The following is a 12420-nucleotide window of genomic DNA, read 5'->3' as shown; positions in this document are numbered from 1 at the left end:
CTGAGTGCCACAGAAATGCAGCAGTTTCTCCCTCTTCCTCCCAGTACAAAACTTCTGTAAACAGCCAATACATTAGTTCACCACTAGCTCTTTACAGCAAATATAAGATCTAGCATGTATCTTCCAGAGACTACCACCTCTGTTATCAGAGTGAGACATCATGCAGTTCTCAGACCACAGGTTTTGTCCCAATGAAGACAGAATTACAAATTAACATCCACACTTTTGATACCAAAGTCTTGGATTGCAAGAGAGAATATGTGCTTCAACAAGTAACAACCAAGAAATAACACCAGGGTAACACACAGTAAAGTGTACACAGCTTGGGAACTCTGGAATGAGCATGTATTTATTTAACAATTCAGCTTCCCAGTTTAAAGATATCGTCTTTTCAGCTGGGGGGAGGAGAGACTTACCAGAAAAGATAAATTTAATAAAAAGTGACTTACCAGCATCCATTGTTAGAATCATGACCCCACTTCTGTGTCCCAGGAAGCAGGAAGCCTTACCCATCCAGTGTATGCGAATGACTCAGAAGGACAGCATGGCTTTGTTTCAGCTTATATCTTCCAGCTCATTCACCCCTCCTCCCTCTCGTGGGATAAATGTGTTGCCTGTGCCTGACCATCGCTATTGGCTCAGCTAGGGAACCACACTTACTTAGCATATCCGAGTTTCTGTAAGAGCCTAAAATGACCTAAGGAGGATTTTTATTTATCTTTTTTAAAAAATAAAACAAACCAAAACAACAAAAAAACCCCAGCCAACAAAAAAAACCCAACACAAACACTTTGTGTCTTTCTAGGAGAACAAACTCTTCTTTCTTTCACTATCAGATGTATATTACAGTTGGTGTTATTGCCACAGGGTCAAAAAATTCCCTGTGCTCTGAATCGATGAGAAGGTGATAAATCAGGGAGGACAATCCCACAGACTTCAATAATCCCCAGTTAGGCCACACTGCCTGTGGGAATAAAGCCATATGTTTTGTGTCAAAGCCTATGCCGTCCAACCCAGCTGATCTTCAATGCAAACTATATATAAGCCCAAAACTGAGGCTCTCCTGGTTTGCCAGGGAAGATTTGCTCTTCCATTTTATGGAAGAGTAAAAGATTACTGTCTTACTGAAGACGCACACCTGGACTCTACAGGTTAAACTCTGCAGTGAGGAAAAAGAAATTTTTTTCTCAACTTGTAGGGTTCTTTAAATGTAACATCTGGTATAATCTAGGCTCTGCCTGAAGAGTTCAGAAAGCTGTTACAATATATTTGTGAACCACCACTCCAGGGAGATAATACATTGTTAAAAAAAAAAAACAAACCACCAAAATTAAGTGAAAAATCTATCTGATCAAGAGATATCACAACTTTGATCAAACCATAGGACTGCCTAAAAAGTGCATTTGGAAGGAGAGAAGGTAGAGGGGGAGAGGATTTTGTTTCTTTCTGTACTGCACAATCCTTAAGAACTTGCAGCCAGACCCTGAAAGGCAAGTTTCTGTATCTTGTAGCATGAACCACCAACAGACTTGATATCTGTCTTAGGGATTCAGCAAACACAGTGAATGAAACCCTGGCATTCCTTGTCTCACATAAGAGCAACCTTTTCTAAATAAAGCATCGACATATTATGGTACTGTCTCAGCGTATTAGTCACACTAGATAACCTAAGATTCATAACTCTGCGATACAAACACAAGTGTATTTTGGAAGTGTTGCTTGTACTTGTTGAAATAAACAGAGTGCTCCCTCTCCTCCCCTCCTCTGTTTTTAGAAAAGGTATCAGTTCCAAGTCTCGAACACCAAGGTTTCTAGAGCCACTAGTGAAGTTAGAATCCACGATTCAAATAAATTAGCAGAAAGAAGTACAATTGAGTCATCGCTTCTCAGATTTCTTGACCTTCCCTTACTTTGCATGGCTTCCCACCAACACTCAGATCACTATAGTTTGGGGGAAACAAACTATTCCTGAAGATGAAAATTTCTGACATTTTCAGTAGGACACTGCAATTAAAGCTTTGGAAAGAGGCATGAGTAATTCAGATCCTAAAGGCAAATCTGAAATGTTTCACCGAATGGAAATTAGGAAGAAATGGCCCAGGTGGACAGGCTGCTCCTCAAAAGCCTTACTACAGGAAGAAGCACACAGTGTCAGAAAGGATGTCAGACTAAACAGATTGGTGATCTCACCCAAAGTTTACAACTCTCGAATAGTCAGAATGCTGTTTTGTTGACCATAATAGGTAAGGACATTTGGCAACAGCCCAGGCCATGTGCAGAGATGCATGTTAAACTTCTGGGAGTGACACCAGGCATAGCTTCCTTTCTTACCAATAATTATCAATTTGAAGAGAGATGCTGCGACAAAGATGATGCTTTTGCACTTTTTGCACTAACCCACCATTTTTCACCTGGCAACATTTTAGTAAAAATTTCCAATGCTCTAAACAAACAAACAAAAAAATCCATTACAACAAAAATCAAAGTTTTGAGTATGCCTTCAAGTAGTGCCATCCCAAAGCCTGAGAAGAACTGTATGGAGAAAATAACAAAAGACCAGTCCTTACCAACAAGGCAGAGAGTTAAGAGCTTTCAAGCACAGCTGAGGACCTTGACTCTCTGCACAAGACACCAGGCTAATCCAACATTAACCCTTCCATCCTCAGGCAAACTGAGTGTGAGTAATATTGCCAGAGAGCACCAGACACAACAGATATTATGCCAAACACACACATTTTAACAAAAGCATTATCATATGTTGTGTAAGAGCAAACCACTTTCAATAGGATGACATCCCTCTAAGCTTGGCTTTTGCAAGAAGTCTGCTACTACTGTTCTGTAGCAGTAAAGCACAGAAGTTCAAGAAAGCTGTTCTCAAAACAGCAAAAAAAAATTTCTGGGTCATCAAGAGATTGTAAGGTACTGCATTGAATTATTTTAAAACAATGCAAATATTAATAATTCAGCCTAAAAAGTATTCAGAAAGGAAGTTGAATTGAAACCATAGCAGGGAGGAACAGTCTTACTGACATCTGAGAAAATAAATAGGAACTAAATGTTTTTGCTTTTATCCTCAGAAGGGAGAGGATGAAGTTTCCAGCTAGGTTAGAGAGAACACAGCACAGGTGTTTAACATGTGACATTAACCTGAAGGATACAGCTGCACTGACAGGGGATCATAAAAACCAGGCACCACCAGTGTTTCAATTCTAACCTAGACAGCAGAAGTGAAAAAATTCACTGTTTTGCAAGCTACATTAGACAGCAAGAGTTGGCTGAAATGTCTGTAATTAAAAATAAACCAGTATTAGAAGGAACACATGTTTCTTCATATATAAGCAGGGCTGCTAAAGTGTGCAGCAAGACAGCACAGGAACTTGCACATGAAGCCTTGGCTTCGCTGTCTTTTGTGGAAATTCCACAATACAGGTAGTACATGATAAACAGTGTGCAGCTAGCAAGTCAACACACTGTAAATTAAAAAAAAAAAACAAACCACCAACCTGTTCATAAACTGTGTCTTCTCACATGTTATGAAAAGAGAGTTTAAGTGACTCATCTGATCATGCCTTGCACGCTTCCCAGCCTCTGAAGTGAACTGGACAGCCTTACCCATATGCAATACCAGCAATAAAGTAGAAAGCTAGGTCACGACCTCCAGAGTTCAACAATTTTCATCCATCATTTTACGATCTCATAAGCTGGAGTCCATGTAATTGCTTACTGAATACATATTATAAGCCAGTTATGGCTACAGTAAAAACTGCACAGTATTGCAAGATGCTGTGGAAGAACTTAAAACATGTTCATCTGAAGATTATATATCCAAATAGCCTGCAGTTCAGTTATCAGACCTTCTCAAACTATGTCTTGTCTTATCTTAATCATGTTAAGTCTGCAGGTTGTGTGCTGTTAACAACCTCTGGTTGTTTAAATTGTCTACTTAAATAATCCTAACAGATCTTAGTTGTTGGGTTTGTTTTTTTTAAATACAGCCAGAATACCCATTCACATGGTCTGACAGCATCATCTTCCGAACGTTACAACCATTCTATGATGCTATATACTAAGAAGTAAGTTCAGCAAGAAATTCTCTGTAGGCTTGACTTGATTCTTTACTGGAAGAAGGACTTATTACCCTTAAACACCTACATTCACAGGACTCTTCACATAATCTTCAGTACATGCTTTAGCCTTGCAAGAACAGGCTAATTCTGATCACCTTCATTGAATTATTCACTGCATAAAACAGAAAGTATACAGCTAATAACTGTGAAGCAAATATGCTTGCTCTAAACATTTTTGGAGGAGACTTTATACAAATGCTTTAACTCAGAAAGGCTGAGATTCAATCAATTTTTCCTGCAACCGTGCTCCAAACCCAAATCTTCAGGAATCAAGGTTAGGTTTCACTTTTCTACTGCAAGCCCTTCCAACTTTTCAAGCTTTCGAGCACACGTAAGAGTAAGCACTGTCCCCAGTCCTCCACTTCCTTTTTTTAAATAAGATGTTAAAACCAGCAAAATAAGCTTTTATTCAAACTTCCACTCTTTGTACTGTGTTCCCCCAGCCTACAGAAGCTAGGGCAAGGTGCAGGGAAAACAGTTCTCAAATAATTTTGGAGCAACAACTGAAACAGTACCTACCATACCTCTGAGAAAAAACACAGGCTACAGGACGCAAGAGAACTAGTAGTGTGACAGCTCTTTCCAGGCAGTATGGCCAGAATTAGACGTGAGTTCTGTTTCAGGAAAGTCAGAGATAGATCATCTATATATTATTTGGTTGATACAAACCAGTGAGATCTTTCTGATCATGTCCAAGAACTCACATTTTTCCAGTCAGAAAAATTTCACAATTCTCCAAGAGCAAGATTAATCCCATGCACTACGTAAGATATGGGACCTATGCCTTTATGGGACTGACAGAACCTGCTACACAAACTTACACACACACAAAAAAGGTCCCTTTTGTTCTTGGGTTATTTGTGCTTAGGGAAATGCTTTCCCATAGCCAAGAACTGAAAAAAAACTGAATCAAATCTAAACTCCAAATATATCACCAAAAGTCTCCAAAGTGAAGAGTGGGCAACATGAAAGGTAGGCTACAGATCTGTAGTTAATGAAAATGTTACATTTGAAGTAATTGTCCATAGTCTAGAACAGCTGAAGCTATTTTGTTATACAACAATTGAAAGAGGGAATGATAGAAAGGCTGGAAGAGGGGATCCATCTCAGCTGCCTGCTGCCTCTCAGTGCATACTGAGATGAAATTTTGGGAACTCTTATTGTCACTTTCATATTGAATAACATTTCTTCTTAAAGCAGTGTTAGCACCTCCTACGTATTTAAATACCATCCAGCTTTTCTGAAGGTCCTAAAGGCTGCTCTGGGATCTTAACTATTATATCACTGCATTTTATTAATGCTACGTATGTACTAGGAGGCACATGCAGATTCTTCTTTAAATGTTTCATACCAACAATGCCAGGAAAAAAAAAACAAACAACAAACAAGAAAAGCAACAATCCAAAGTTCTTGGTTCACATTTGCATCCATTTTTCAGCGCAGGCTCACCTTAAATCCCAGCCATCCGGGCCTGACCCTCTAGGTAGATCTGCATCACCATGTCCAAGTTGCTCAAAATCCAAAAGGCAGTCCTCCTCCTACAAGAAAGAAACACAAAAAAATATGGGTAAGAACCACAGATGTACATCCCAGGGTATGAAAACAACTTCAGAACTACCAGGCAATTGCATACAGGGGGTGACCTGACTGACTACAGGGAATGAAGCAGTTTAGAATATATTCCTACCTTGCCCATTCATATAGACAAGATCATCACAAGCAACAGCACTTTTCAAAGCCCAGCTATTGATGCACTGTAGCTACATTCACAGGGAAAGAGAGGTCTTGCAAGTTGGCTAGGAACCCCGAGGAACTTGACCCTTCTGTTACTAGCATCTGAGCCTTTAACATGAGGCATATTCTTTAACTACCAATTTCTCTAGAAAAGCCAAGCTTTCACTTAACCACCTAACAGAAAGTAGCCTGTATTACACCTTTTGTTAAGGTTAAGCAGCACTGAAGACAACAACAAAATAGCAGCATCTTCCAAAAGACTACTACCCTCAAAATATTTAATTTTAAACTCCAGTGGAGGCAACCAGAAGAGCCAGCTCTCTTCCTAGAACCACAGCAATCAGGAGACAGACCTGAGATATCTCCCAGTGGAGAACACTTGACCTATCAAGCAAGTGCAGCTCTGCAGGCAACACCTGCTACACAGCCAGACTGTTGACACCTGGAACCACAATGACTTTTATTTCCTTCTTTAGCAAATACAAACCATCTTTGACTCCACCTGTAACACTAATTGCTTTGCCACAGGGTGATTTAGCTCATGTGGAGATTCATGTTGATGCAGTATCCAAGTTAGGTTGTTCTGAACTAGCTGAGTTATCCTGGCACCACATTGTCCTTAAGGATGCCAAACGCCTGAACTCATAAAAACTCAGAATAATCAACTACTCAAGACTTGTTACTCTATTTTGTACCACCAGTGTAGTTGTTTCCTTCCACAGAGCAGTGAAGCATTCTCCAGTGCAGACACGAACTCCATGAGACAGCCTGTGCTGTTGAACAGATTATTGCCTCCCTCCTGTAATATAGCTGGTAGCTAAAACAATATTTTTACTCTTGCAGGGCAAGGTTCAGCTCACCTACATATATTTTTAGGCTACAAATATACAGCTTTCACTTTCACTGCTGCTTTATTAAACTTCCCTTTTTAATCTATTAAGAGGCACAAAATGAAGTCATGATATCCTAAGTGACCAGAGCAACAACTGTTAAGAGCAGTCAGGTCATTGCTCTGCTTCCACTGCAGCTGCTGAATATGTCAGACACTAATAACAGCACCTAGAGAAGAGGTCAAAACAAAAATAATTAACTGAAAAGACAGAAAGACAAGACAGGAATTTTGCCCAAGTTGGGAAAAATTCTGATTTTAGAAGACAAACAACTGCCAAACATAGACTACCTTAGAGTCCATGGGAACTGATAAAGCAGCAATTAGGTCAGTTTTCTCCCTAATGTTACACAGCTGTTCACACATTTTAACTGAGCCAGTTTTTATGGTCTACCCACATGGTATGGTCTATCTTCGTATTTCAGGCAGGAAACCAGCCTAAAGTTCCCAGAATATGGTAAACCACATGCTATTGTCTTCCCATTTCCAACTTTCATTCACCTCAAATGGGCTTTCCTGTACTTTGGAAGGGTAAATGAGGGGCGATGCACTTCAGCCTGGTAGAAAAGTTGAGGAAAAAAGGTGGATGACAAGGGGCAGTTGAAAGAAAGATAAACTAATTCTTCCACCCTCACATAATCACAGCTACCGAGTTCCTTCTTGCTACTTAGCCTTAGGGTTGCCTGAATACTTCTACTGTTCCTCCCTTCTTCCTTTTTACATATCAACATTTTTAAAAGACAGAAAAGCCAAGAATTAGAAATCCAGCTATGGTTTCAGTCAACTATGGGTTTCCTGGAAACCACGGTGAGGTGGGAAGAGGTGACATTTATGATGCACAGCACGCCTTAAACCTGGTATGCACTGCGACTATTCCACTAGCATATTTCATTATTTCTTCTGATTTGGCAAATGCTACATTTGTGTGTTGGAACAAGAGAGAAAAGACCGCAGCACTGCAGTTTTGAAGGCCTGCAGCTTTGAAGCCTGTCAGTCTATCCTTTTAAAGGATCTTGAATATCTGGTGTGAGTTGAACTATCCTGACAGAGTTGGGTTGGGGTTTTTTATATATTTGCCTATGACACTATATTCTACACATCCTTGTTAGTGTCAGAAGTATTACAAGAAGTTTTGGCAAGAACACATGATGAGAACACAAGGCCTAAGAAATACAGAGCATCTACCAGGGAACATTGAGATTGAAAACAAAATTTGAGAACTGGCAACTGAATGCCAACCTTTTAAAGACTGACCTTGGCTGCAATTTCTGCACTCTCTCCAGTTCACCTGAGAAGTGTCCAGCAAGCCACTTGATCTATATATCTGACAACGCCCACGTTTTGAGCATTTAGAATAAAAGCAGGAAAAGACACCAAACATCGATTTTTGCCTTTTTGACAGACTGTGCTTTATTACATAATAGATGGATCCTGGAATCAGTCAGTACATCACGAAGGAAAGACAGACATCAAAATATTATTTGGATACTTGATATTATGAACTAGAAAAAGGGTCTAGTGGGTAATTGCTTCTGCTTAGCCACAAAGATCCATCATTTTTGATCCAGGAGAATAATCAAACTTCCAGTTTTTCTACACAAAGATTCTTCTGCATGCAGATAACATCAATATTTGGACTATTTTAACATCTGAGAGCTGAACCAGGAAAGACTGTCATTATGTGCATGGCAGACAGAAATACAACAGCTCTGCAAGAATCTGCAGTGACCCATCAGGTTATTCACTAGACTGCCTACAGAACAGCTACAACAGCTTCTCTTCTTTAAGATAAGCCTTGCAGTTCTGGAGCTCTTACATGCAGAACAAACCTTCAAGAGTTTCACTGAAACAAATTAAGGTTGCATCCCTCCAATGTCAAAAGGATGGGATAAGGCCTCATTCTGCAACAACTTAGTACATCTTCATTTCTTATTTCTTTATTCATAAAAAAAATTGCAGCCTGGAAAAACCTGGGAAAGAGGTAGAAGAGTGCAACAACTTTCCTATGAAGCCAGGAATCCTCATAGAGAGTTCAATTAAACCAGAGTCTAACACCTCCTTCACACTGTCTCAACTGAGGTGTCATCCTTAATGCTCCAGAGGCATGTAACAAAACATACTGGGCAGCGGCCAAGTGCAAAGGAGATTTCCAGACTGCTGGTTATGCTTTTACAGTGTCCCCTCCGCCTTTCACCCCACCAAAAAGAAAGGCCAAAGACTTGCATCTGTCCAGGTCTCTCTTGTACACTCAGAACATCACCTAAGAATAGTAAAATTCAGCTCTATGCCTGCACTTACCCTCTAAATTGTTGCTATCCTGTAAACTCTTAACATCCCATGTTCTTATTTTTCTTGTTTTCCAGGTATTTCAGAAGAACCCTACACAAGAGTAACAGGATACAGGCACTTTTGTTTGTAGCTAGTTATCTTAGAAAACACACTCAAGAGCTCAAATCCACCCTGCTGTTATTTTTCCCTATTCCACCATCTTACTTAAATTGTCATTTGTGATGTAATCTGCTCCAGTCAGCAAGACTCTCCTTCAGTGCATTTCTCTCCCATTTGACCTCACATAACACTGTCATAGTTTGACCATCTGTTCTAGTCCCCCTGCCCAATGGTGTTTTTGGAAAGAATCTGCTTTTGCACATTCCAGATATTTAAAGAAATTACTTTTCTGGAGAACTGAAGACGACCTACTGAGGAGACAATCTCTACAAGTATCATGATAGAATCATGCCTGATCATACTTCCCTCGACACCCAAACATGAAGCCATTCACATGAAAGTTAGCAGCTCAGCACCCAGGAAGTTGAGAGCTACACTAAGAATAATAGGCGCATGTGCAGTTCTCCCACCATGCCCTTAATAAGTACAGTGCACAAGTTAAAGATGACTCCTATAAATAGCATGGCATATAGAAGTATATCTGAACCAAAAAGTCATGTTATTCCAATGCAAGATAAACATTTGAGGTGCACGTTGGAACAATTGAGTGAACATAATCATGCTTACCACATTAAAGTGCTGTTACTGATACCTGCCAAATACTCCTTCAGCAAGGAGAATTAAAAGCAGGAAGCTCAAAAAAGCCCTTTAGCCAAGAAAGTCATAAGACATGTTAATGTGAAGTTTTTCCACAGTAGTAGGCTACAGTTTCTCTTAGAATCTGGTTTCAAATTTGACAAAATAGGATTCTGCAAGAAACTCTACACCACCTCACAGAAGCTCCCGTCATACACTGACCTCTAGTGTAATAAAGACTCAAGCATCAGAAGTTTCCTCAAAGCCTTAGAAAACGTTATCAAATTAATTTTTCTAGCACTCTGAATGACCTTTTCATGTGGTACAATAGACTGAAGTCAGAAGGACCTTGCAGCATTACTCTCAGTTGTTTAACAAAACTGGAGCACAGGTAAAAAGAGTTACAAAACTTAAATTTTTCTCACGATATGATGCTACAGCTGTGTTTACATAAAGTAATTTACATTAAAGCCGCATTTAACTACTTTGAACACCAGCTTAATTTAACATTTAAACATTCTGGATGAACAGAATTGTTTCCTAACTACAGTTTTACAAAGCTCAGTTAAAAAACATTTCAAATAGTAATGCTCAGCTTGGGCAAGTCCTGTACCTGACAGATCACAATCAGATCAGCCCAGGTTCTGTATCAGCCTTTCAGAGGACATGTGGACAGAGCTGCTGACTCAGATATACTTATTGTAGCCAGCACTCAAGACAAGAAGCCTGCTGGAATTGTGTATAAAAATCGTCATTGGTCCTCACTTACTAAAGACACAGGGCTCACAGACAGAGCCAGATGTGGGCGGTGACCTCTTAGAGAGTCCTGGCAGACTGGGGTGGGAGAGTGGCTGGTTGGTTTTGACCAATAGATTTTGAAAAGAAAAAAAAAAAAGTTCGTTTCAAACCTATCAACCTAAAACCCAAACAAAAACTTTCCACCCCAACTTTAATGATTAAAGAATCTGCATTTTGTTATGAGCTAACTATAGTTTTATGATAAAAACTATTTAATGAAAGCATAGCAAATTCTAAGACATCATTGCTGAACAGGACAATTAAAATGGATGCCCATGTTATTTAGGTCTTGTATACCACTTCTGTACACTCCCTAAACATCTGTCCTAAGCACCTGACTCTGGACAACAAATCCCAGAGATGTTACCTCTACTTCAGATCATTTCTTACACCTCCTTTAAAAGCAGTGCATCATTCAGAAGCTGCTTCCAAGTGAAGTGACATTTTCAAAGTGTCCAAGATTTCCAATGTCTGTACACACTGCTTCTGAAATCCAGGTGTACATGGCTATGTTGGAACATGAGCTTTTACATGCACTCTAGACTAGAAAGTCTTATAAACTACAATCTCTTTTGAACAAGATATTAAAAGCTTCAGAAACATTAAGTTCAAAAAGAGACAAGCACATTTCAATGTATGAAGGAAGTATTCAGAAATCATTTCAGAGATAGCTGTTTGAAACCAAGTTCAGATCAACTAAAGGAGGTCCTTTATGTTTGCATTCCCAGATTCGAGTCTCTGAAGATAACCTAGGAAGTAAGGACAAAGTTTTAAGACTGATTTCTAGCTGTAAGTACCGGAATTCAATAAATCCTTATCTGTAATGACAACATCTGAAAGAATAGCTTTGCATTACTTACAAAAAACTACTTAATGATGTGTTCAAACCTAAATATCTGAAGTTTCAGACCACTTTTGAAATACATGCAAGTCATTAGGAAGACAACTATTAGTATCTACCACGCTTGCCTTCTGCACAGCAGTGACCTTCTTGCCACCACAACGATGAATCCCACCTCAGTGTAAGCTGTGACCTGCATCCTGAAGTCTGCTTTTTGGATGTACCATATGCTGCAACCTAAACCTAAACCTGGCAGGCTCTCTTGTCACACTGAGGTGATAGCACCAAGTGTACAAGTCGTAATGAAGTACAGCACCCTTCATGCATCTTGGTAAGCAGTCTAGAAGAAGCAGGATTGCTAGCTACCGGTCCAAAATGCTGAAGCTCAAATCTTACCTATAAGAATTGCTTTTCTTTTCTACATCACAACCATTTTATAGCCAAAAACTCTTACTCCAGTTATAGCACGGAGTCAAACAGTAGCACTCAGGATTTACAAGGATATCGGTCACTAAGTAAGGTCATTTCAGGCAGAGTTATGAATAAGATTCATGTTTTAATATGAGAGGTCCTCATCAAAGCCACTCAGCCACACTTCATTTTCAATTCAGGTATGCCAACTCAGCCAGCAACTTACCCCACATACAACCCATATATCGCTCAGACAAGGAACTCTATCAAGAAATCCCTTATGCTAAACTGTCATTTCTATCTATAAAATAGTTTGCCACTGATTGGGAAAGCACGATACCACTCTCCCAGTCCAAAGGGGGCACATCAGACAGACGTCTCAATAAGAAGTGTGTGAGTGAGCTCTGACAGTTTGCATAACAGATTCTTGCCATTGTATTTGACAGAATGTGTTCTACCAACTATTTTTTCCCTAAATTCCTGTATTTAATTCAATGCAGGTGGCGTTGGGAATGACTTTTAGAAGTGACGTGCATCAGTACACAGATGTTACACATTTGTCATGTCATATGAACCTTGTGGCTAACACTCAACCA

General features: G+C 39.6%; 1 protein-coding gene across 5 annotated transcripts in view; it reads right to left on the bottom strand.

The window, feature by feature from the left end:
* The window catches only part of SVIL (supervillin), a 148332-nt gene that overhangs the window by 110781 nt on the left and 25131 nt on the right, over positions 1-12420 (bottom strand). For 3 of the 5 annotated variants that reach the window (XM_064444898.1, XM_064444901.1, XM_064444900.1), the window contains exon 1: positions 450-521. In XM_064444898.1, coding sequence (XP_064300968.1) covers positions 450-513 — 64 coding nt within the window. In that variant the 5' untranslated portion in view covers positions 514-521. Of the gene's footprint in view, positions 1-449; positions 522-5576; positions 5666-12420 lie in introns of those variants that run through there. The other 2 variants (XM_064444899.1, XM_064444902.1) reach the window with 2 other exon arrangements.

This window comes from Phalacrocorax carbo, chromosome 2 (genome assembly GCF_963921805.1).
Source record: "Phalacrocorax carbo chromosome 2, bPhaCar2.1, whole genome shotgun sequence".
Lineage (NCBI taxonomy): Eukaryota > Metazoa > Chordata > Aves > Suliformes > Phalacrocoracidae > Phalacrocorax > Phalacrocorax carbo.
Note: the sequence above shows the minus strand (reverse complement) of the source record. Positions and strands in the feature narration are given on the sequence as shown.